General features: G+C 33.6%; 1 protein-coding gene across 1 annotated transcript; it reads right to left on the bottom strand.

The window, feature by feature from the left end:
* Positions 1 to 18: 18 nt before the first annotated feature.
* LOC111147135 (coiled-coil domain containing 122) lies at positions 19 to 27,673 on the bottom strand. Its single transcript, XM_022503039.1, has 5 exons — positions 27,613 to 27,673; positions 26,968 to 27,083; positions 23,928 to 24,326; positions 22,906 to 23,022; positions 19 to 168 (listed from the first exon to the last, which is right to left on the bottom strand). The coding sequence occupies exons 1-5, from the start codon at positions 27,656 to 27,658 to the stop codon at positions 19 to 21; spliced, it is 828 nt and encodes a 275-aa protein (XP_022358747.1). The 5' UTR covers positions 27,659 to 27,673.

The raw sequence follows: 27,673 nt of genomic DNA, 5'->3' as shown, positions 1-27,673 counted from the left end.
CATTGTCCTTTGGCCATGTTAATCTTTCATTCCAATGCGTTTTCTTAGTTCAGCTGCAGTTTTTTCCAATTGGTGAATGTTCCATTGCCATTGTCTTTTATTTGACTGAATTTTGTTCACCTGACAATGCAAACGCTTAAGAATTGCACCATATCTCTTATGTTGCACCTATTAAAAAAACAGTACACATCAACAGGGCTTGAGAAGGATAAGTAGTAAATAGCCATAAAGGATATTTTGACTCCTTTAAAGAAGAGAACACTTGATTAGAAATTACTCACTGTAAATAATAATGGTAATAAAAATCAACAGTAATAATAGCTATTCAAAACTTATTACATGTTAGATACTACACTGAGAGCTTTTTGGGCATAATTATATTCTCATAACACCATATGATGTAGATGGATATTATTATCTCTATTTTTGTACAAAAAAACCTGAAGATCAAAGAGTTTAAGTAATTCAACCATGGTTTATAGCTAACAAGTGATGATATTTGAGATCTGAATTCAAGCAAAGAATCTGTGATGGAGTGCCTTCAAGTTATCAAAACAGTTACCAGTTTGGAATAATGGTTTCATTCCCTATATCCAGTAGTTCACTGAAACATAGACCCATCCATCTCAAAGATTCAAAAGATCATGTAGTCATAACAGTAAGTAGAACAGTATATTTATGCTGAGCTAGGCAAGGCTACACTGGAAAGCAATGAAGCATGGTGGAAAGTGCAAGGTTTTTGGTGTCAGGCCACGAGAAAAGAGAAAGGAAAAAAATTCATGATATTAATGTTATCTATACAAAAAATACTTAATCTTCTTTTTTACAACAGCTTTATTAAGATAAAATTCACATATTATACAATCCATCCTGTAAAGTGGACAATTCAAAATGGGTTTTAGTACATTCACAGAGTTGTACAACTGTTACCACAATCAATTTTTAGAACATATTCATTATGTCAAAAGATAGTACCTGCTATGAGTGACTTCCCATTCCCATACCCCCACTCTTAGCACTAGAAAATTACTAATCTTTCTCTTTATATAGATTTGCCTATTCTGTATATTTCTTATAAATGATATCATACAGTACATTTTTTTTGTGACTGTCTTCTTCAACTTAGCATAATCTTTTTAAGGGTCTTCCATGTTGTATGTATGTATTAGTACTTCATTCCTTTTCACTGTCAAATAATATTCCATTATAGAATAATATCAAAATTTATTTACCCAATTCATCAGTTGATGGACATTTGTTTCCAGTTTTTGGCTATTATGAACAATACAGTTATGAACATTCATGTGCAAGTTTTTTTTTTATTTTTTTTATTTGACAGAGATCACAAGTAAGCAGAGAGGCAGGCAGAGAGAGAGGAGGAAGCAGGCTCCCCGCCGAGCAGAGAGCCCAATGCAGGGCTCGATCCCAGGACCCTGGGATCATGACCTGAGCCAAAGGCAGAGGCTTTAACCCACTGAGCCTCCCGGGCGCCCCGCATATGCAAGTTTTTGTGTGAATTTATGTTTTCACTTCTCTAGAGTCTATACTGAAGAACAGAACCGAGGGATCATTTGGTAATTCTGTGCTCAACCACTTGAGCAATTGCCAGACTGTTTTCCACAGCGACTGTACCATTTTTACATTCCCATGATTCCTGTGTGTGGGTTCAAATTTCTCTACATCTTGAATCTTCTCTCTGCTTTTCCCCCAGCAAAGGTTACTCCATCTCTATTTCCAAGCTCCTCCCTCAGCACAATTTCTTTACCTTTACTATGCCACGGGTTCTTTCAACAGTATGATGAATACTATGGACTCCTTAGAATAATTTTTTTTAAAGATTTTATTTATTTATCTGACAGAGAGAGATCACAAGTAGGCAGAGAGGCAGGCAGAGAGAGAGGAGGAAGCAGGCTCCCTGCTGAGCAGAGAGCCCCATGCGGGGCTCGATCCCAGGACCCTGAGATCATGACCTGAGCCGAAGGCAGCGGCTTAACCCACTGAGCCACCCAGGCGCCCCAGAATAATGTTTTTAATACATAAAATAAAACAGTCATGATTACCAAGGAAATAAGTTATATTGAAACAACTCTGCAGCAATAGCAGGGGAACAGGGACCAAGACACTCTAAGTATTCCAAAGTACTGCTATAAAAACGAAGTGAAAACTCATCAACAAAAAAATTCACATAAGTTCCTATAAACTTTATGTCTTTTTAAATGTCCAAGTTTTGTTAATTCTGTGAATTCAGATAATTCATTGAAATTGGTGGAATTAGGCCTGCTAATATGTTGGCAAAATAAAAAAAATGACTTGAAAATGATTAGAAATAAATTAGAATAAACTGAAACATCATATTAGATATGAAGCTGGTTCAAAAGAAGATTTTTTAAAACATTGAAAATATTTCTATATTAAAAATATATATCCACTATACATAATATATTTATATATAATATATATTCATTGGTGTATCCAATAGAATATATATCCAATAGAAGAGGAAGAGTATAGTCACTAAATATGTTCATACCCCTGTTCATAGAATATATTCATAGAAATAAAATAACTAAAACAAATTTTTGGTTAATCAAAAGCTTTGGTCATAGTAGCATTAGTAGCATTCTTCTAAAATTATTCTTCAATAGTTAAGCTATGAAACTAATACAGAATAGATCAGAGTAGAGCTGTGCAAAGTCCCTTAGGGGAAATCCAGATCATCAGTCATAGCTAGATGTCACAGAAGATTTTGATACTTCTAAAGAAAGAATATATCTTTAGAAGAGGTTTTGTGGAGAATGTAGTATATACATAGAAAGGTGAAGGAGTCATACGCTGGTAGGGATTATTTATCTGAGAAGTATAACTCTGTTATGGAGATTGGCTCTTTGAGCACCCAGAGCCAGAGGCCAAGAACAGTCAAACTCAGATAACAGCTTTGATTTCCATGCTCACTAACTAAACTTGAAATAATTTGGCTTCCAAGGTAGGTAGTTTCCTTATAGGAAGAAGAAGCACTAATGACTCATATTTATCTGGTTTCCTTTAGAGTTTTATTATTATAAACTAATAAACTGATACTTGAGCTTTATATGTCAGTTTCTTGTGGACTGTACTAACATCTCTCCATGTCTACCAAATGCTGGGACACTAACAAGAATAACTTTCTAAGTTTCCAAGGCTAAAAGGCAGTTTTGATGAAGAAGTGACTTTTTTTTTCACATGCCAAAATTTCATTTATCTTATTTTATTTTAATTCTGGTTAACATATAGAATTATATTAGCTTCATGTGTATAATATAGTGTTTCAACAATTTCATACATCACCCAGTGCTCATCACACCACAGGTACACTCCTTAATCCCCATCACCTCTTGCCCCTATCCTGCCACCCACCTCCCCTCTGGTAACTTACTGGAATTTAAATAAAAACTTGAAACTAAACAAACAAACAAAAAACCCCAAACACAACAACCAAATAAAACATCACACACACAGACACCACCACCACCAACAAATGCACAAAGGGAAAAAAAAAAAGAAAGAGGGAGGGACCAGACATGACTTTATAAAGGCCAAGTTTGCCTTGTGAGCCTTCTAAAAAGACAAGCATTTGTTCAGCCTCTACTGGTAATGTTCAGACTTTGAATATCTGTTTGAATATCAAGTCTGAATATCAAACTTGAATATCTGTAGGCACTAAGGATGTAAATGGTTCTGTACAGAACTGAACTTTTTGCCTCTAGGAAGTGGATGGGCTACTACTCTCCATAGTTACCATTGCTGGCAAGGCAGAAATAAGAACAATAGTGAAGGAGGGGTGGGACCAACGAAACACAGTGGCAAAAAGAAAGCAAGGCCCTGTAAAAGCCAAATCTGACCTCATCAATGCTTTTTTCTGTGTTCCCTCCACTCCAGCCACCCTGTTCTTCTATTCTCTGAGCCAAGGTATGTTCCATCTTAAGACCTTTACACTTGCTTTTTCTTTTTCCTGGAAATCTCATCTTCAGATCTGCATGCTTTGCTCCTTCACTTTTAGGATTTTGCTGAAAGAGTCCTTCTCAGTAATGTTTTTGATGGCTGCAAGATCTAATATTTCATCTTCTCTTTCCCTGCAATACATGTATTACATATTCCCTTCTCTGTTCCATTTTTTTTTTGTCCTTAACACTATCCTTAGCTAATAGGTCTTACTTACATATCTTTTTTGTCTGTCTCTCCAGCTAGAATGCAAGTTCATAAAGACATATATTAGAAAGTGTTTTGTGAAGAATGTAGCACATGCGTAGGAAAGTGAAGGAATCATGTGCTATTTTATTCACCACTCCATTATCAGAGCCTAAAGAGTAATTAGCACATAGTATGAGCACAATAAATATGTTGAATAAATTACTGAAGAAATATGTGTATAAAATGAGACAGCTTTTGGAAATCAAATGATGGCTACCCTACTTTGAGAAGAATGTTATATAAAATATATTGCTAAATTCTGTATTGTTCAGAATGTAACAGAGACTCATAAAATGCCATTGTTTTACAATGGAGAAAACGCTCTACTTAAAAGACTTGGAGATCACTGTTCGTCATTTGAACATGTCATATAACTTCTCTTTTAGTTATTTAATCTAAAAAGTATGGTTAAATATACTTGTGGAAGTATAAAAACACAGATTTTTAGGGTATGGTTAAATGACTTTTGACAAATGTATACACCCATGTTGTGTCAGTATTTCATTCTTTTTATCACTTAATAGTATTCCATTATATGGATATTCCTCAATTTGTTTATTCATTCTGTTCTTGAGGGTCATTTGTAGTGTTTCTCTTTTGGGGCTATTATGAATAAAGCTTCTATGAACATTCATATGCAAGTTTTATTTTAAGACATTTTTTTCCCTTGAGTAAACACCTAGGGATGGAATTGCTAAGACATACAATGTATTTGCTAATTTTTTAATAAACTGCCAAACCATTTTCTAAAGCAGTTGCACCATTTTATAATCTCACCAAAAAAGCAAGAGAGTTCCAGTTGCTTCATACCCTTAACAACATTTGGTATTACCATTTGTTGTAATTTTAACCCTTCTATTGGTTGTGAAATGATATCCTATTGTGGTTTTAATTTTCTTTCTTTTTTTTATTTAAAGATTTTATTTATTTATTTGACAGTCAGAGATCACAAGTAGGCAGAGAGGCAGGCAGAGAGTAAGAGGGGGAAGCAGGCTCCCCGTGGAGCAGAGAGCCCAATGCGGGGCTCGATCCTAGGACCCTGAGATCATGACCTGAGCCGAAGGCAGAGGCTTAACCCACTGAGCCACCCAGGCACCCCGTGGTTTTAATTTTCATTTCCTTGATGGTGAAAGATGCTGAGCATCTTTTCATGAACTTAGTGGCTATCCTATGTGTTCTGTGAAATTTGTTTATATCTTTTGCCCATTTTTAAAATGGATTAAGAGCTCTTTATATATAGGCCCTTGATATAAGTCTTCCCTGACCTGTATGTATTGCAAATATTTTTACTCCTATAATTTTGTCTTTTCATTCCCCCCCCCCCGTTTTTTAAGCAGCATGTGGTGTGGGGTGGGGGTAGAGGTGGAGAGAGAATCTTAAGCAGGCTCCCCACTGGGCATAGGGTTCAATCTCACAACCCTGAGATCATGACCTGAGCCAAAATCAAGAGTTGGATGCTTAACCAGCTGAGCCATCCAGGCACCTCTGTCTTCATTTTCTTGATAGTATCTTTTGAAGAATGAGGTTTCAAAGTTTGAGTTCCAGTGTATCAATATTTTTCATTATAGTTAGTGCATTTTGTGTTCTAAGAAGTCTTTGCTTAACCCAAATCTTAATAAAGATACTCTCCTATGGTTTCTTCTAGAAGCTTTAGAGTTTTAGTTTTACATTTAGATCTCTGATCTATTTCAAATGCATTGTTACATGAAGTAGGCATTGTTGTGAAGTAGACACAGGGGTTCATTTTTTCCAAACAGATATCCAACATCCAATATCCAATCAAATTGACAAAGTTATTGGTTTTTGAACTGTGTTCTGTTCCATTGGTCCATTTATTTATCCTTTCATCAATACAACAGTTTCTTAATTGTAGCTTCATAATAAATCTTAATATCAGTTAAGGCAGTATTACAACTCTATTCTTCTTTTTCAAGTTTGTTTTGGCTAACTAGATCCTTTGTATTAGCATATATATTTTAGAACAGCTTGTCAATTTCTACAAAAGATATCTACTGAGATTTTTATGGAATGTTGTTGAACCTAAAGATAATATTTTGGGAATGTTGACATTAAAATATTGAGTTTTCTAGATCATGAACTTAGTATATCATTCCATTTATTTAATGTTCTTTAATTTCTCATTAATATTTTTATTATAGAAGTTTTATAGATTTTTTCATGAAATATCTTAGCAAATATTTTGTGTTCTTTAGTGTCAATGAAGAGTTTTGTTTTATTCATTTCACTTTTCAGTTGTTTGTTGCTACTTCTTGGAATCTATATAGTAATACAATTGATTTTTTGTCTTAACCTTTTATCCTGTGACCTTACTAAATTTACTTGTTTATTAGTCTTTTTGTAGATTCTTTAGATTTAGATTTAGATTCTACATAAGCAATCATTCTGTCTGTAAATATAATTTTACTTCTTTACAATCTTTATGCCATATTTTCTCTTGTCTTATAGCACCGATTAGGATTTCTTAATATAATGTTGCATAGAGGAGATAGGATAATACATCTTTGTTTTATTTCCAAACTTTGGGGGAAAACCATTCAACATTTTATAGTAGATATGATGTTGTTAGCTGTAAGTTGTTTTATAGATGCCCTTAAATAGGCTGAGAAAATTTCCTTTTATTCTTAATTTGCTGACAGTTGTTATTATGAATGGTGTTGAATTTTGTCTAATGCTGTTTCTGCAACTATCAAGTTATTTCTTTTTAACTCCTTTAATTTTGCTAATGTACTGAATTACCTTGTTTACTTTTTGAAAGGTGAAAATCAAAACTTTCTCTCTCTTTCTCTCTCTCTCTCTGTATATATATATATATGTATTTGAATTCAATCTGAAAGATTTCATTAGGGATTTTTGCATCTATACTCATAAGGGACATTGGTCTCTCATTTCTGGTAATGTCACTGTTTGTTTGTTTGTTTGTTTTTATATCAGGGTTATGCTGGCCTCCTCAAAAGAGTTGGAAAGAGTTTCCTCCATTTTCCGAAAGAGTTTGTGTAGGCTGGGTGTTATTTATTCTTTAGATATTTGATAGAATTTACCAGTGATGACATGTCAGTCTGATATTTTTCTTATGGGAAAGGTTTTACTGATAAATTTAATTTCATTGATTCCTACTTCACACCATTTATAAAGCCTAACTTGAAATAGATCATAAGCCTAATCATACAAGCGATTTCTTGTGTTAGTTATATGTGTGTTTTTCTAAAAATTTGTCCATTTCCTCTAAGTTGTTAAATTTACTGACATAAAATTGTTCATAATAGGACTTTATCACCTTTATAAGTCTACAGTACCTGAAGTAGTGTCCCCATTGTTTTCTTTCTTTTCTTGATCCATATTGCTATGGTTTATCAATTGTATTAGTCTTTCCAGTTTTTGGTTTTGTTGATTTTTTTCTCCTCCCCCCCCCCCGTTTTCTAATGATTTCTGCTATTTATCATTTTATTTCTTCCATTTGATTTTGGCTGAATTTATTCTTATTTTTCTAGTTTCTTATGGTAGAGGCTTAGATAATTATTTTTAAAGTTTTTTTCTTTTCTAATATAGGCATTTAAATATATAAAATTTCCTCTAAACACTGCTTTAGCTACAACTCCCAATTTTTCAAATATGTTTTCATCATCAATAAATACAAATATTTTCCTTTTAAAAAAGTTTTTATTTATTTATTTAGGAGAGAGAGAGCATGAGCCAGGGGCAGTGGGGGAGTGGCAGAGGGAGAGGGAGAAGCAGACTCCCCTCTGAGCAGGGAGACTTAGGCGGGGCTATATCCCATAACCCCAGCAATCATGACCTGAGCTGAAGGCAGATGCTTAACCAACTGAGCCACCCAGGCACCCCTAACTTCAATTATTTTCCAATTCTTGTGATTTTTTTTTTCACTCATGGGTTATTTAGCATTATAATGCCCAATTTTAAAATGTTTATGTATTTTGTAGCTATCTTATAGTTATTGATTTCTAATTGAATTCTGCTGTGACTGAGAGCTTCAAATTGTTTGCAGTTTATCATCTAGTGTATCATTTATCTTGGTGAATGTTCCATTGACACTTGAAAATAACATACAATCAATAGTTGTCAGTTGGACTATTTTATAAATAGTAGGTTAAGTTAGTAGGTAAGTTGTTCAAATTTTCTATGTGCTTACTGATTTTCTCTACTGTTCTAGCAATAATTCCAAAAAGTTATTAAAATCTCCAATATGATTGTAGATTTGTCTCTTTTTATTTTTAGTTCTGTCAGTTTTTCTTATGTGTTTTGAAACTCTGATTAGGTGAATTCACATTTAGTTTTATTATTCCTTTTTCATTAATTGAATCTAGCTTAGTAGTCTGTACTCTGAAATCTACTTGATATTAATAAAACCAAAACCAGCTTTCTTATTTTTTAAGTTTTTATTTTATTTTGTTAACATACAGTGCTATATTAGTTTCAGGTGGACAATATGGTGGACAATATGGTGATTCAGCACTTCCTGTGTTGTATGTCATCCTGTGCTCTGGGGATTAACCATTATCTACTTCACTCCTACCCCCCACCCAGCTCCCCTCTGATAACCATTGGTTTGTTGTCTGTAATTAGGAGTCAGTTTCTTGATTTCTCTTTCCTCTCTCTCTCTCCTTTCCCTTTGCTTGTTTTGTTTCTTAAATTCCACATATAAGTGAAATCATATGGTATTTGTCTTTCTCTGGCTAATTTTGCTTAGAATACTCTCTAGCACCATCTGTGTCATTGCAAACAGCAAGATTTCATTCTTTTTTTACAGCTGAATAATATTCCATTATATATATGTATGTATATGTACATATGTATGTATATGTATATATACCATTTCTTTATGATGGGCAATTGGGCTGCTTCCATATAGCTGCTGTAAATAATGCTGCTATAAACATAGGGGTTTATGTATCCCTTTGAATTAGTGTTCTTGTATTCTTTAGGCAAACACCCAGTAGTGTGATAGCTGGATCATAGGGTAGCTCTATTATTTTTAAGGAATCTTGAAATATCTTTTGAGGAACCACCATATTGTTTTCCACTGAGGTTGCACCAGTTTGGATTCCCAACAAGAGTGCACAGGGTTCCTTTTTCTCCACATCCTCATCAACCCCTGTTGTTTTTTTTGCTGTTGATTTTAGCCATTCTGACAGGGGTGCAGTGATATCTGATCATAGTTTTGATTTGCATTTCTCTGAGGATAAGTGATGATGAGCGTCTTTTCATGTCTATTGGCCATCCGTATGTCTTCTCTGGAGAAATGTCTGTTCATATATTTTGCCCATTTTAAAATTGAATTATTTGGGTTTTGGGTGTTGAGATTTGTAAGTTTTTTTTATATTTTTGAGTACTAATCCTTTATTGGGTATGTCATTTGCAAATATCTTCTCCCAATCTATAGGTTGCCTTTAAGTTTTGTTGATTGTTTCCTTTACTGTGCAGAAGATTTTTATTTTGATGTAGTACCAATAGTTTATTTTTAGTTTTGTTTCCCTTGCTTCAGGAGACTTAACTGGAAAAATGTTGCTATGGCCAATGTCAAAGAAATTATTGCCTGTGTTCTCTTCTTGTATTTTTGTGGTTTCAGGTTTCATAGTGGGATCTTTTGTCCATTCTGAGTTTATTTTTGGGTATGGTGTAAGAAAGTGGTCCAGTTTCATTCTTTTGCATGCAGCTGTCCAGTTTTCCCAGTATCATTTGTTGAAAAGACTGTCTTTTTCCCATTGCATAATCTTGCCTCCTTTTTGATGATTAATTGACCTTATAATTGTGGGTTTGTTTCTGGGCTTTCTATTCTGTTCTATTGATTTATGTGTCTATTTTTGTCCAGTATCATACTGTTTTGTTTCCTAAGCTTTATAATATAACTTGAAGTTGGATTGTGATACCTCTACTTTTGTTTTTTGCTTTCAAGATTGCTTTGGCTATTCAAGGTCTTTTGTGGTCCCACAGATTTTTAGGATTGTTTGTTTTAGTTCTGTGAAAAATTCTGTTGGTATTTTGATAGAGATTGCATTAAATCTGTAGACTGCTTTGGGTTGTATAGACATTATAACAATATTTGTTCTTCCAACCCATGAGCATGGAATGTCTTTCCATTTATTTGTGTCATCTTCACTTTCTTTCATCAGTGTGTTTTATAGTTTTCAGAATACAGGTCTTTCACCTCTTTGGTTAAGTTTACTCCTAGATATTTTATTATTTTTAGTGGAATTATAAATGAGATTAATTTCTCTTTCTGCTGCTTCATTATTAGTGTATAGAAATGCAACAGATTTCTGTATATTGATTTTTTTTATCCTGTGATCTTACTGAATTCATTTATCAGTTTTAACAGTTATTTGGTGGAATCTTTAGGGTTTTCTATGTATGTAGTGTATATAATGTCAGGTCATCTGCAAATAGTGAAAGGTTTACTTCTTCCTTACCAATTTGGATGCCTTTTATTCCTTTCTCTTGTCTGATTGCTGTGGCTAGGAGTTCCAGTACATATTGAATGAAAGTGGTGAGAGTAGACAACCTTGTCTTCTTTTTGACCTTAGGAGAAAGCTCTGTTTTCCACCATTGAATATGATGTTAACTATGGGTTTTTCATATATGGCTTTTATTATGTTGAGGTATGTTCCCTATAAATATACTTTGTTGAGGGTTTTTATTATGAATGGATGTTGTACTTCATTTAATGTTTTTTCTGCATCTATTGAAATGATCATATGGTTTTTATCCTTTCTCTTAGTTTTTTATCCTTTCTCTCATTGATGTGATGCATCATGTTGGTTGATTTTTGGATATTGAACCATCCTTACATTCTGGAAATAAATCCCACTTGATAATGGTGAATGATTTTTTAATGTATTTTTGGATTCAGTTTGCTAATATTGCTGAGGATTTTTGCATCTATATTCATCAGAGATATTAACCTGTGGTTCTCCTTTTTTTCCTGTGTTTTTATCTGGTTTTGGTATCAGGGTAATTCTGGTCTCATAGAATGAATTTGGAAGTTCCCTTCCTCTTCTATTTTTTGGGAAAGTTTGAGATTAGCAGATATCAACTTTTCTTTACATGTTTGGTAGAATTCATCTGTGAAGCCATCTGGTCCTGGACTTTCATTTGTTGGGAGTTTTTTGATTACTGATTTAATTTCATTGTTGTTAATCCATCTGTTCATATTTCCTTTCAGCTTTAAGAACTTTAGTTTTTCTTGTAGTATAAGTCTATCGGAAGCAAAGCTCATCATCTCTGATTTAACTGAATTAAATGTTTCACCCTCATTTAAAAAAATTTCATTAGATAATAGATTTTATATGGAATTCTTGCTTGACCTTTTTTCTTGTACCAGCAATTTAATGACGCCTTCTATTTGTATTGGCCTCTATGTCTATGCTTTTAAAAACTCAATAATCAATTATAGCAAGGTTGCAAATTATAGAATGTTACAAAAGTTACAAAAGTCAATCATTTTCCTATATGCCAGTAATGAACAAGTAGAATTTGAAATGAAAAAAACTTACCATTTACATTAGCATCTGCCCCCAAATGAAATACTTACATATAAATCTAACAAAACATGTATAAGATTTATATAAGTTAAACTACAAAACCCTGACGAAAGAAATGAAAGAATAAACACACAAAGAGATAGTCCATGTTCATGGATAGGAAGACTCAATATAACCAATATGTCAGTTCTCCCCAGCTTTATGTGTAGAGTCAATGCAAATCCAATCAAAACCTCAGCAAGGGGACGCCTGGGTGGCTCAGTTGGTTAAGCAGCTGCCTTCAGCTCAGGTCATGATCCCAGCGTCCTGGGACTGAGTCCCACATCGGGCTCCTTGCTTGGCGGGGAGCCTGCTTCTCCCTCTGTCTCTGCCTGCCATTCTGTCTGCCTGTGCTTGCTCTATCTCCCTCTCTCCCTGACAAAAAAAACAAAAAACAAAAAACAAAACAAAAAAAAAACCTCAGCAAGTTATTTTACAGATATCAATAAATTGATTCTAATGTCTACATGACAAGGCAAAAGACCCAGGATGGCTGACACTGAAAACTGATACTATCCAACTTCAAACTTTACCGTAAAGTTGTGGTAATCAAGACAGTCTGGTACTGGTAAAAGAACAGCAGATAGATCAGTGTAATAGAATGGAGAGCCCAGAGATAGACCCACATAAAAATAGTCAACAGATCTTTGACAAAGAAACAAAGGTAATACAGTGAAGCAAAGACAGTTCCTTTAACAAACGGCATGGAAACAATTGGTCATCCACATGCAGAACCATAAATCTAGACAAAGACTTTATATCCTTCACAATAATTAACTCAAAGTAAATCACAGACCTAAACATAAAATGCAAAAACTCTTGAAAGATAATTTAGGAAAAAAACCCAGATGATCTTGGGTATGAGTGATGACTTTACGATACAACACCAAAGGCACAAGCCATGGAATAAATAATTGATAGGATGGACTTCATTAAAATTAAAAACCTTGCTCTGTAAAAGACACTATCACAAAAGAATGATAAGAGAGGCCACAGACTGGGAGAAAAGGTTTTAAAAAGACACATCTGATGAATGATTTTATTCAAATATACAAAGAACTCTTAAAAATCAACACCAATAACAAAAATCAGATTTTAAAATGGGCCAAAGACCTTAATGGACACCTCACTAAAGATGATAGACAGGGGGGTGCCTGGGTGGCTCAGTTGGTTAAGCATCTGCCTTCAGCTCAGGTCATGATCTTGGGGTCCTGGAACGGAGCCTCACATTAGGCTCCCTGCTAGGCACTAAGCTTGCTTGTCCCTCTCCCTCTCCCTCTGACCCTCATCCAACTTTGTGCTTTCTCTGTTTCTCTCTAAAATAAATAAAAATATTTTTTAAAAAGATGAGAGATGATAAATAGCATATGAAAATATGTACCACATCATGTTATCAGGGAAATGAAAATTAAACAAAATTAATAAGATACCACTACATACCTATTAGAATGGCCCAAATCTGAAACCCTACAACACCAGATGCTGGTAAGGATATGGAGCAAGAGGAGCTTTCATTCAATGCTGGTGAAAATGCAAAATGGTACAGCCACTTTGGAAGACAGTGGTTTCTAAGGAAACTGAACACACCTTTGATAGACAACCCAAGAATTTCACTCCTTGGTATTTAGCCAAAGGATTTGCAAACTTATGTCCACATAATAACATGCATGTAGATGTTTATAGAAGCTTTATCCATAATTGTCAAAACTTGGAAGCAACCAAGATATCCTTTACTATGTGAATGGATAAATAAACTGGTGTTCCCAGACAAGGGAATGTTATTTGGGGGCACACACACACACACACACACACACACACACACACACAATGTCTATCAAGGCATGACAAGATATGGAGAAACCTTAATTGTACTTTACTAAGTTAAAGAAAGCCAATCTAAAAAGTACAAGGTATATGATTCCAACTATATGTCATTTTGTAAAAAGCAAAATTAAATAAAAATCTTGGTGGTTAACAGGGGTTATTAAGGAGGTAGGGATGGAAGGCAGAGCACTGAGGATTTTGGGGGGCAGTGAAACTCTTCTGTATGATACTATATTATGGGTACATATCATTACATTTGTCAAAAACCATAAAAAGTACAAAGAGTGAATCCTAATGTAAACTACAGACTCTGGGTGATAAGGATGCTTTAATGTAGGTCCATAGTTGTAATAAATGTATCATTCTAGTTGGGGATATTGATAATGTGAGAGGCTGTGGGCAGGAGCAAGAGGTAAGGGAACTGTCTATACTTTCTGCTCAATTTTGCTATGAAGCTAAAACTGTTCCAAAAATAAAGTCTATTTAAAAAAATCAAAATCAATTATAGGGAGCCTGGGTGACTCAGTGGGTTAAGCCTCTGCCTTCAGCTCAGGTCATGGTCTCAGGGTCCTGGGATCGAGTCCCACATTGGGCTCTCTGCTCAGCAGGGAGCCTGCTTCCCCTCTCTCTCTCTGCCTGCCTCTCTGCCTGCTTGTGATCTCTCTCTCTCTCTCTGTCAAATAAATAAATAAAATCTTTAAAAAAAATCAATTATATTCTTACCACTGTTCTTATGTATTTAGAGTATTTTTTTTCCTAGCTGCTTTTAAGGCTTTTTATTTGTATTTGGTTTTCAGTAGCTTGACTATAATTTACTTTTATACTCAGGGTTTGCTACGTTTCTTGAATCTATGTGTTATTTTTTTAGTTTGGAACATTTATGGTCAATATTTTTTCAAATACTTTTCTGTTCCCTTTTCTCTTTTGTCTTCTCCTTCTGGGACTCTGATTACCAATATGTCACATTGCTTAACCTGGTTCCACAGGTTATTTAGGCTCTGTGCATTTCTTCAAAATTTTTATTTTTCTCTATATGTTTACTTTGGTGATTTCTACTGAACTGTCTTTAAGTTCAAGAAAGAGCATATCTTCTGTTATGTATAACCTATTGTTAACTTCACCCAATAAATTTCTTTCCACTTTTTTTCAGTTCTAAGATTTCCATTTTTTAAATGACTAAAATTCTCTTTTTACCCATTTATCCACCATTTTTCTGTAGAATATTTAATATATGTATCATAATTTTCAAACAACTTCTGAGTCAACTGTGATTCTGTTTTTATTGATTATTCTCTTAGCTATGGGTAATACATTTCTATTTATTCACATGTCTAAGAATGTTTCATTATTAACTGAATGTTGTATATATATTATAAACTCTGGATTCCATTATTTCCCTCTGAAGTATTGAATTTTGTTCAAATAATCAGGTAACTTTCTGATAGATCATACTGATCCTGTGAGACCTTATTTAATATTTTTGTTAGAGTGTCTATTTCAGTTTTGTCCTTAAGTCTAGGCCTTGCTCTTAGTCTGGCTTTTAAGACAAAGATGTTCTTAGTTCTGAGTGTGATCCTTACTCCTAAGGTGTGGCAGTAGAGAGGAGCTGGCAGATGCTGTAGTGGGCAGATGCTGAAATTCCAGCATTCTTGCTCCTTGGAATTTTATCCCCCACACATGTTCAGCTCAGGTTAAAACCATGAATTTGAAGGGAGCAAATATGGAACATGGAGGCTCCCAGTAAGGCCAAATTTAATATTTACTCAATTAGCCTCATGAGGAGGAGGTTAAAGATCCATAAAACAGTATGAAGTGATTTCAAATTAAGATGATATTATTATTAGTCATAATATTGGTAGTAGTAATAGAAGTAGTTGTGGTAATAGAAGTAGTGTGGTGATAATTATTAGAAGAACATATTAAAAATTGGAAAAATCATGGACCTTACCTTATGATCCAATGATTCTGCTTCTTGGTGCAAAGGGTGTGTACTATAATGCTCATTACATTATTTTATTTTTTAAGATTTTATTTATTTATGAGGGAGAGAGAAAGAGAGGTAGGAGGAGCAGAGGGAAGAGGAAATTAGACTCTATGCTGAGCACTGAGCCCCATGCGGGGCTTGATCCCAGGACCCTGAGATTATACCTGAGCCAAACCAAGAGTTGGATGCTTAACCAATGGGCCACCCAGGCACTCCCATTACATTACTTTTAATAGTGTAAACTTGGAACCCATTGAATGTCTATCAGTTGTAGTATGGTTAAATAAATTAAGGTATAGCTATACTGTAGCATATTTTGTAGCAGTTAGAAGGATTGAAGTAGGCCCATACATACTAACATGAACAAAAATCTGTGAGACAGGTTTTTAAGTAAAGCAGTTGCAAAATTATATGTGTGGTACATTTATGTAATCTTCCCTTACATAGGAAGTGATTTCACATACATACATATGCACATTAATTTAAGTGCACACAGACACACACACACACACACACACACACACACAAAACTTGAAGGATATACACTAACCATTTGTTGCCATTAATGAGAGGTGAACATGATAAGAGAGAGCAATGCAATGGGAAGTGGTCATCAAAGGAAATATAGCCTTCTCCCTAATACTTTAATCTTTTATAAGGAGAATGCACTCCATTTGAAATGAAACCATTTTTTAAAAAAGATTGAGAGAAGTACAAAAGACTTGAATTCACATCCTACTCTGTCTCTAAGCTAAATAACCTCTTACAAGTTATTTAAATTTCTGAGATTTTGCAAAATAGGTTATGAGAATGTAAATGGAATAGCTTATGAAAACTGCTTGAAAAATACCAGGCACTCAATAAGCAATAGATTCAATACTTCTGAACATTTATTCTTGTACATTTTATAAAATAGAATAATAAAGATAATAAAATTTTTACAATGTAATCTAGATATCTGAATAATTCTTATCCTGTCTTTAGCTCAGCTTTTAACCTTTGCTTCTCTGGATTTTTCTCACACAACTAGATTTTTAGTTGCAGAATCATTTCTGTGGGTGACCTCAAGAAATGAATGCATTAGTTAATTTTATAAGCTGCATGTTATATTATATCAAGTAAAATATATTTTGCTCCTGATCCCTAGTAGCTCTTAAAACCCTCTAAATTTTCCCTCTCTTCTTAAATTTGGAGCTCAGATCCTACAAAATTTAGTCAAGATTAACCCTAGTGAATCTCAAAATACTTCACATAATATCCGTTATCACAAAATATTGCTTGTAGCACTCATCATTTGCTAAAAATTTCTTTACTGCCAACTCTCCCTTCCCTGAAATTTGTTGGCTTTGCCAAATAACATTTTAATCACTGAATGTTGCTTTGAAGCTTTGTGTTTTTACGGTATTTTGCTTCCCCAGTTTTTTCACCAATTCCATCTTCCAAAATATATATAAAGTCAGACAGTAGGCTGGAGAAAAAGGCTTTTTGGGGTAAACATTTAGAAATAATTGTTTCATTCAGATATGGCCTATAAATACAAAAAAACATCTATTTGACCAAAACATGTGAAATTCAAAACCTATTTTCATTTTTTCTGAACCAAAAATTGTAAAATCAACATTAACATCAAAACTAAAACATGCAAAGTACAAAATGTTTGAAAGCATTTAAGATTAGAACAAAAGAATGCTATAATTCAAGTAAGAGATGACCATGAGCTGTACCAAGGAAATGGCTAAAGACATGCAGAAGAGGGGAGAAAAGAAAAGACTCAAATAAGAAAAAAATAATAACAATATTCTGGTATTTGAATTTATCTTCTTTATAAAACTGGCTGTTTTGAGAAAGAAGTTAGTCTGATTGATGTGCAATTCTCATCAAGCAATAAGAGAAATTGTTTAACAGAAATGCAATGTTCTCAAGACAATGTGGTGGCTATATTTGTCTTTCAGTTTTATAATTTAGTTTGGATAATTTCTAATTTTTTAAATTTTCATTTATAGAACTGAAGACTATTTTAAAATGTATTAGAGGTGACAAAACTAAAATTAAAAAGCATCTGAAGAATCTTAACAAACGTACATCTATTATGAAAGCTTAAAAACAGTTTAATAAAATTCAGGGCAAAAAGTTTAATGATGAAAACATTAAAAAAATCAAGTCTTGAGCTCAATGACATTCCATCTAAATCTAATATTAGTGACCACTTACATTACTCTTTACCATTGGAAATACCCATTTACATTTCTGCCTCTGTCCATATGAAGTAGATGTACTTTAAAATATCTATTTCTCTTGTTAAATACAACTAAATTAAGGCTACAAACATAAGAAGCTTCTAAAAGGTGGAGAGAAGAAGGCAAACTGACTAGTGATCTCAGGACCCAAGGAAAGATATGGTGGTGAGTTCCCTGGCTTTTTATTTTGCCTCAGATATCCCAAAGTGGATACTAGAGAGGACAGCAACCTGGAATTGTCAATAGATGTAGAAAAAATAAAAAATAAATAAAACTCTAAGAAACACCTGCTCTCTAGCCAAAGAACCAGGAACAGGGCTACCTAGCAAGACAGAAACATTTTAAGTAGTAACTGCTAAGTCAAACATTGCAAAAAATGAGGCATCTGCCACCTCCCACACCAGTAAAGACCAAGTGGTAAGCCTATACTTCCACCATTGCTAGGCTATAACATGGTACCTCAATCTCCCTGCTGGGGTGGTGTCAGAGGATGCTAATTGGGAAGCCAGGGATTTTCATCTACACTAGAAAGTAACAAATCACGCTTCTGGTATCAGTGAAACCCATTTGGGGATCCTGGACTTCTACTCCTATCTGATGGTAAAAAGGCATCCTCCTCTTCTTACTGAGTAATGTCAGAGAAGGCCTACTAGAGAGTTAGGCCCTTCACCACCGCTTGGTAGTAACAAGGCCATGTTCACATGTTGTCAATAAATGCTACATTAGGAGCACAACTGAAGTGTTCCTGTCCTCCCAGCCAGAAGGTTATCAGTAGAGGCCTAGTGGGTAGCCAGAACTCCCACTTATGGCTACAAGTATCAAGAAGCCCTTCTGTCTTCCATGGGTGTCAATGGAGACAGAGTGGAGAATATGAACTTCCTTCACCATCTGGAACTAACAATGAACCAGAGGCTTAAAACATAATAGCCAACATGTCCATATTTCTAGTAAAACACTCATCCAACTGAATATGAAATAATCAACCTCTGCCAACACAAAGAAAACACAGAAGTCAGAATGATCTGACAAGCACTTTAAAGCAGTTATCATAAAAATTCTTCAGTGAGCATGCTTGAAACAAAAATACAGAAAGTCTCAGCACAAGAATAAAATATATAAAGAACCAGATGGAAAAGACACAATACCAAAATGAATAAAGGGAATTGAGGAAAGAATCAGGGAAAGAAAGACAAAACACTGGAAATTGCTCAATCTGAATAATAGAGAGAACGAAAACAGAGAAAAACGAAATAAGAGAGTCTCAGGGGTCTGTGGGACCATAAAAAAGATCATTTGAGTCATCAGAGTTCTGGAAGGAAAAAAGAAAAGGGGCAGAGCTGAAAAAGTATTCAAATAAATAAGAGCTGAAAATTCTCAAATTTGGCAAAAGACATAAACCTATAGAATCCAGTACCTAAGAGTATCCAAATAGGATAAATCCAAAGAAATTCATGCCAAAACACATCCCAGAAAAACTTCTGAAAACTAAAGACAGAGAAAGTCTTGAAAGCAGCAAGAATCAAACACCTTGGAGTGATGCTGGTTCCTTCTGGGGACATCACTACTCATCAGGGAAATGCAAATCAAAACCACAATAAGAGGCCACCTCATACCTGTCAGAATGGCTAAAAGCAAAACACCAGAAACAAGTGTTGGTGAGGATGTGGAGAAAAAGGAGCCCTCATGCATTGTTGATGGGAATACAAACTGTGGATATATAGTATATATATTACAACTAAATTACAGTATGGAGTTTCCTCTGTACTGTGGAAAGTAGTATGGAATTTCCTCAAAAAAATAAAAATAGAACTACCATATGATCCAGTAATTCCACTATTAGGTATTTACCCAAAGAATATGAAAACAGTAATTCAAAAGGATAAATGCAACCCTATGTTTTATTATAGCATTATTTACAATAGCCAGATTATAGAAGCAACCCAAGTGTCCACTGATAGATGAATGAATAAAGAAGTTGTTTATATACACAATGGAATATTACTGAGCCATGAAAAGAATAAAATCCTGCCATTTGCAACAACATAGGTGAATCTAGACAGTATAATGCTAAGTGAAATAAGTCAGAGAAAGACAAATACTATATGATCTCATGCATACATACAATTGAAAAAAACAACAACAACAAAAGAAAGAGATAAACCAAAAAATAGACTCCGCAATAGGGAAAACAAACTGGTAGTTGACAGAGAGAGGGTGGTGGTGGGGGACATGGGTAGAATAGGTGAAGGGAATTAAGAGTATACTTATTGTGATGAGCACTAAGTAATGAGTAAGATCAATATATTGTATACCTGGGGCGCCTGGGTGGCTCAGTGGGTTAAAGCCTCTGCCTTTGGCTCAGGTCATGATCTCAGGGTCCTGGGATCGAGCCCCACATCGGGCTCTCTGCTCAGCAGGGAGCCTGTTTCCTCCTCCTCTCTCTCTGCCTACCTCTCTGCCTACTTGTGATCTCTGTCTGTCAAATAAATAAATAAAATCTTAAAAAAAATATATTGTATACCTGAAATGAATATAACACTGTATATTAATCATACTTCATTTTGAAAAATGTATAGGGAGAAAAACAATTTGAGTGACAGAGGGTTTTTCATCAGAAATCATGGAGGACAGAAAGAAGTAATGTAAAATAAGGCCAGAAAGAAGTAACACAAAATAAGCATTTTTCAACTGTGGAAATAAGTTGCCAAACTCAGAATTCTGTATGTAGAAAAAATATCCTTCAGGAGTGAAGGGGAAATCAAGACCTTCTCAAATGTAAAAAACTAAAAGACTTTGTCACTAGCAGACCTATCCTAAAAGAGTTAAATTGGAAGTATCCTAAAAGAGTTGAATTGAAAAAGAAGGAATTTTAGAGAATCAGGAAGGAAGAATATGATAGAGCAAAAATACAGGTAAATAAATAGACAAATGGAGAGGTCATAGCTAATGGGTATGGAATTTCTGTTTTGAGGTGATGAAAATTTCTAAAATTAACTAAGGAAATGGTTACAAATGATCTATGAATATACCAAAAATCATTGAATTATGCACTTTCAATGGGTAAATTTTATCTCAATAAAGTTTTTTTAAAAATCACAATAGTGGTAGCTTAAGGAAAGGGGCACAAAAGGATTTCCTGAGCATGAATGGGCAAGTTTTATATCTTGATCTAGGTGATGGTAACATAGGTGTAAATATATATCTTAGTCAAAATTAATCAAACTAAACCTTTCATTTTGTGTATTTACTCTTATAGTTATACCACAATAAAGAATATTAGGATAAGAAATTGATAGGTAATCTCGAATTCCTTTCCAAAATGCTTTTTACCAATTTACATTAATAGCAACAGTATATTAAAATTCAAGTGCTCCACATCTTACCAACTATAATATTGATAATTTAAGGGACTAAGTATGGGACCCCATTGTATTTTTTTGTTTTTTTTTTTAATTTTTAAATTTTTTCTTTTCAGCGTAACAGTATTCATTGTTTTTGCACTGCACCCAGTGCTCCATGCAATCCGTGCTCTCTCTAATACCCACTACCTGGTTCCCCCAACCTCCCACCCCCCGCCCCTTCAAAACCCTCAGATTGTTTTTCAGAGTCCATAGTTTCTCATGGTTCACCTCCCCTTCCAATTTCCCTCAACTCCCTTCTCCTCTCCATTTCCCCTTGTCCTCCATGCTATTTGTTATGCTCCACAAATAAGTGAAACCATATGATTATTGACTCTCTCTGCTTGACTTATTTCACTCAGCATAATCTCTTCCAGTCCCATCCATGTTGCTACAAAAGTTGGGTATTCATCCTTTCTGATGGAGGCATAACACTCCATAGTGTGTGTGTGTCTTTTAAAAGAAATACTTCTCTGACACAAGTGGGTAAGTTTGTCTCCTATATTGTCTTTAATCTTCCTGGAAATTGTTATATGTGTGTGTTATAAGATAGAAATACAATTTTATTTCTAAATTTGCTTTATTTCTCCATATGGTGGACCTATTTTGTTTGTACCATTTATGATAGATTATATCTGTATTCTTTTTTCTATTTCATTAATCATTTTATATGTATTTTGATGCCATTGATAGTGTCTTACTATTTATAATTTTATAATAAATATGGATCTAGAAGCCAAAAAAACCCCATTTATTTAGATTACTAGAAAAATGCAAGATAAAGTAATGATGTTTCTTAAATGTTTTGTAAGGATGAGGATTTTTTTTTTTTTTTTTGACAGAGAGATCACAAGTAGGCAGAGAGGCAGTCAGAGAGGCAGGCAGAGAGAGAGGGGGGAAGCAGGCTCCCGCTGAGCAGAGAGCCCAATGCGGGGCTCGATCCCAGGACCCTGAGATAATGACCTGAGCCGAAGGCAGAGGCCTTAACACACTGAGCCACCCAGGCACCCCAGGATGAAGATTGAATCATTGAATTCCTTAGATGTTTTATTATTGTGGCAAATTAGCCACAAGCAAATGCATCTTTTTAGTTTTCAAATTAATATCCTAAGGGTGAAAATTATTTATTTGCCCTCAACAACATATTATTTTCCATTTTTGCTCTCCATTCATTTAAACAATAATGACCATAGAAATCTACTAGTGGTACCCCAAATTTAATCTTGCTTTCAATTTTGTATATCAGTTTTTTTATTTGATTCTTAATAATAAAAAATATGAGGTCAGAGAGGTTTAGAATACTAATGACTTCCATTGTCTCTTACTCTAACTTAAGGAATTTCTGATAGCTCTCTAGTAATTGTCATGCTTTTTGACTTGATAATCTGTTTTCTAGACATTAATTGAGAACAAAAGTGTTGGTGGAATGAGACCTATAGTAATTTTAGGCCACATTTTAATAGGAATGAGTGCTTGCTTTGTTTGAATACATTTCACAGACATAAGTATCTGAATGAGGGAGTTATCTCTATTAATGACTTGAACTTTACTACTTTTTATAGTTCTTTTTTTTCCTCTAGCTGTTTTAGAAATTGAGAGTAAACTATGGAAATTATAAATATGGTACAAGCTTAAGAAATAATACCATAAAACACTGAAATCAGATAATGAAGACTTACCTCTATTTCTTTTCTTAATTTTTCATGTGTCTTTTTCTCTTCTTCAAGAAAACAAGTTTTTTCAGTGATAGATTCTTTTACAGTTACAATTTTATCCTTTAACTCTGTAATGTCTTCCTGTATGTTTACAGAAGTTTAAAATATACAAGTCAAACAATGAATGGTCAATATAAGTCCAACATTTTTAGTATATCTATAATTTAAAGAAACTAGCCATCACATTTAATTTTGGTAAAAAGGATTAGAATATTATTTTTATAGGTACAAAGAATAAAGAACTGTTACTCAAACAAATAAACCTTTGATTTAAAAACTTAAAATTAAAACTAAATGTAAATAAGATATTTTAAAAAGTGGTAGTCATACTGGCCATTGCACAGGAACAGTAACTAATAGTACAGTATATGTTAATTAAATTGAATTTAAATGTAAAAAGGATAAAAACTTAAAATTAAAACAAAATGGAAATAAGATGTAAGAAAAGTAGTAGTCATAGTGGCAATTGCCCAGCAACAGTGTAAAGGAATCTTTTAAATTCTCTAGCAAGAAACAACAGGTATTTTAAGTTTATATCTCCCATTGTCTTCAAAAAATGGTATAAAAATAAAAAAAATTCTTAAGGCACTATTATTAATTGATATTGTTTGTAGAATAGCATTAAGCATACGAAATTGATTTGAATTGGTCAGATCCATTAACCTAGGAAGTGAGGACTTCAACACTTTTGTGAGTCACACTTTCTGAAACAAATGGATTAATTGTTCACTGTAAATTTTTTGACTATATATTTTTATTAATCCACAGGGGATTTGAGAAAAACTCCCTTATGTATTTGTACATTTCGTATAGTTGTTATATAACTCATGTATTTAAGTTTTTAAAAGTTGTGAAAATAGTTTCTGAATCTAGTTAAGACAGTTATAGACATTTTATTAAGTTAATGATAAGTGTTTCGCTTAATAAGTAAGAGTACTTGCAAAAAAAGAGTAATAGAAAAAATTTTGATAAAGGATATTTCAAACCTGTACTTGTTTTATGTGATTTCCTTCTGGATTTTGGAGATTTTGCATAAGTTCCTCTTTCATGCTTTTTAGCTTTTTAACAAGATCTCGTTTTTCATGAAGTACAGTCATGAATGACCATTTGCTTTCTACCTCCCCCCAACCATCTTTATGCTCTTTTATTTTTGCGTAGTATTCATTATATCTTATCATGTGTTCCTCAAAGTCTTCTTGGGCTGCTTCTATGTCAAATTTAAGCTTTACATTTTCTGTATGTAAGGATTTGATTTGAGTTTCCAGGTTCCCACACTGAAGTTTGGCATTCTCTATGGCAGCATCTTGCTGACAAATTTGCCTTTCTATTTCTTTAGTTTCTGCAGAGACAGATGCTATTTGTTTTTCAAGCTCATGGAGTTCATTCTGTAAAATGTTTCAATATTATTATTATTAATTCATGATATTCAACATTAGAAGAATGTTATTGTTTTGATCCATATGTCTGTAGCAAAATCACAACATAAAAATACACATTTATCAGATATAGAAAAATTGATATACAATAAAAGGAACCATTCAGTAAGTAAGAAAATTATTTTATAATGTTAGAGGGAGCCGAGAGTTATATATTTCTTACTTTTTAATGTTCATCTAATTCAAAATATTAAAATTTTATAATTTGTGTTAACACTTTATAAATAAAAAGTTTTACTTCCTCCTTTCAATATGGATGAAATTATTTATTTTTATTTATTTTTACTATTTATTTATTTATTTTTCTTTCAATGAATGCACTTGCTTGAACCACCAATACCATAGAAAGAACAGAAGTGGTAAGATCACATATCCTTGCCTTCCTTGCTCCTGGTCTTAGGAGAGAAACATTCACTTTTTCACCATTAGATAAGTTGGCTATAGGATTCATAAAGGGACGTATATGTCCTTTTTTAGATTATGGAAGTTGTACTCCTAATTTGCTAGTTTTTATCATGAATGGATGTTGGATTATGAAAAGTATTTTTATGCGTCTTTAATTCTCTTTCTAAATATAAATGTACTAATTTGTTCTCTTGCTTAAATCCCGCCAAAACCTTCCCATTATCTTTAATATAATGTCCAAGTTTCTTATCATAGTATGTATCTCCCACTACTTCTCAAAACATACCCTATACTATACTGCCACCAAACCACATATACAGTTGACCCTTGAGCAACACATGCATGGGTCCATTTATAGGCAGATTTTTATATATCTAAAAAGTACAGTACTATAAATGTATTTTCTCTTCCTTGTGATTTTTTTAAAAAAAGATTTTATTTGTTTGAAAGACAGAGTGAGCGAGCGTGAGAGAGAACAAGCCAAGGGGAGAGGCAGAGGGTGAAGTTGACTCCACCCTGAGCAGGAAGCCCAGTGCAACTTGCAACTCAAGGCTTGATTCCAGGACCCTGGGATTATGACCTGAGCTCAAGGCAGATGTTTAACCGACTGAGCCACCCAGGTGTCCCCTTGTGATTTTCTTAATGATATTTTTTTTTCTCTAGCTGACATTATTGTAAAAATATAGTATATAAAACATGTAACTTAAAAATATGTCTATTGGTAAGTCTTCTAGTCAATAGTAGACTATTGTAGTTAAATTTTGGGTGAGTCAAAAGTTATATGTTGATTTAACTAGCTCAGGGTAGCACTCCTAATCTCCACATTATTCAAGAATCGACTGTAGTTCTATGACTGTATCAAATGCTCTTTCAGGCTTCTGTGAATTTTCTCGGGATCTTCTTGCCCAGAATACCATCCTTTTCACACCCAAACCTTAAACCTGTCCTAGATAGCCAATATTCAGGTGAACTCCAGCTGTCTTCTTTTTTTAAACTCAATATAAATGTCACTTTGTGATCATTCCTTTAGCGTTAAATGTGTTCATGCCTTCATTGTTGACATTACTACCCTGCGTATAATTATTTATTTATTTGTCTCCCTCTTCAATAGATGAGTGAGGACAATGTTTGGCAAAATGCTTAATAAAAAGTAGGCTATTGATATAAGTGAAATAACACCTGTGAAACTCATTGGAGAGTGAGAAATTTTACAGAAAATTTCCTTATAAAGAGCTAAGACATTATTATATTATATTCTCTTGCAAAAAATGTATTATTTTCTAAAAGTAACTATGCAATGTAAATATTTATGAGATCCATATTACCATGGTAGTATAATTATTAATCATCATATCTCTGCTGATACATTAATACCTAAAGCCAACATCAAAATCTACCTCTATACTGTCTACCAGGGCCCCAGCAGGATACTGTACATATATTTACAAATATTAACACATTTAATCCTCATGAAAACCTTGTAGGCAGGTCGTACTATTATCTCTATTTTACAAATACAAAAACAGAAGCACAGAGAAATTAAACAATGGAGCTAAAAGCAGCAAATTCTGCCTTTCAAACTAGGCTGCTGGGTTCTAGAGCCTATTTTTCAGTTCCATAATATATTTAATAATAATCTTTAAAAAACACATAGTAAATACACCATTTCCATTTTTCTTTAGCTATATTAAGAGTATAGTTATATCTAATTGTGCTGCATACAAAAAACAAGTATGGCTTCCAAATTCCCCACAGTGGAATCATGAATACATTATGAAATATAAGGAACACAAAAATGTTTCTCATCACCTTGTAATGTTCACTGACAACTAATAGCCATGGCTTTAAAGACACTGGCTTAAAAACTTAACCTTTCTTCAATTTAACATTTTAGGAAAAACTGAAATAGAAGTGAATTTAAAATAATTCTATGTGATACATTGGGCTTTATATGTACATACTACAGTTCTAAGGACATTGCTGAATCCTTGTATATTGGGTGTGTGAAATGTTCCATGAAACTAAAATACTTGTATAGACTTCACTTTGGGGTAATAGAATAATTAAGAAGGAGTAAACATGAAAAACAGGAGTTTCAAATAGCCTCCCAACTTCCCTGTTATTAATTCAATATCATTTTAAAGACAGTATTGACTCATTTAAAAGACTATATGAAGTAAATTACCTGCAAATGGAACAAAACTTTTTTGTTTTTTTCTATTTCTGATGTTTGTGATTGTTGTTGCTTTGCAACTTGCTCTACAGCGTCAGTTAATGTAGATGTGCCTTGGTTAGCCAGAGCTAGACAAAAGAATAAAGTACATAAAACTGTAAGTTGCAAACACTCTAAGAAAGTTATTGTTTCTTCACTCAAAGTCATGAAAAATGTGATATGTCTCATAAATAAAATAGATTTAGAATTGGTAATATTCCCTTTCTGACTATAAACAAAACCAAAATCAAAAGCCATAATAATACACAATAGCCTACCATAATGTTATACCTGTTCCTGTACGGAACAGTATAAATATTTTGATTGTCCCCATTTTTTTTAATCCAGACCACTTACACATATGCATAATTATAGTGCTACCATAATAAGTATACAGCAATTATAGTTGATGAATTTTCATTAAAGGCCTGTTGTTATGCCTTTTCTAAATACCATCTAAGTGTCCTCCTGGAGAAATTTAATAGCTTCCTTCTATTGTATTTGGCTATACATTTTAACACAATTATCCTATCATACTACCTTTTTGTTGCTGCTTATCCTTTAATTATTTCTTTCTTTTTTTAAAAAATAATTTATTTCTTAAGATTGCTTCATTACCTTCTTCAGGAACTCCTTGACTCTTCCTTTCTTTGTTGCCTGACATTCTACTCTGTCTCTT

Source organism: Enhydra lutris, unplaced genomic scaffold (genome assembly GCF_002288905.1).
Source record: "Enhydra lutris kenyoni isolate GAN:26980312 unplaced genomic scaffold, ASM228890v2 scaffoldscaffold15, whole genome shotgun sequence".
NCBI lineage: Eukaryota > Metazoa > Chordata > Mammalia > Carnivora > Mustelidae > Enhydra > Enhydra lutris.
The sequence above is the reverse complement of the archived record's forward strand: the minus strand, read 5'-3'. Positions and strand labels throughout refer to the sequence as shown.

Coding starts and splice junctions, on each gene's coding strand:
- LOC111147135 (XM_022503039.1), bottom strand. CDS start 27,658: ATGTCAGGCAACAAAGAAAGGAAGAGTCAAGGAGTTCCTGAAGAAG. Junction 27,084..27,612: donor TCAAGGAGTTCCTGAAGAAG/GTAATGAAGCAA, acceptor TCTTTTGTCTAG/CTCTGGCTAACCAAGGCACA. Junction 24,327..26,967: donor AAGTTTTGTTCCATTTGCAG/GTAATTTACTTC, acceptor AACATTTTACAG/AATGAACTCCATGAGCTTGA.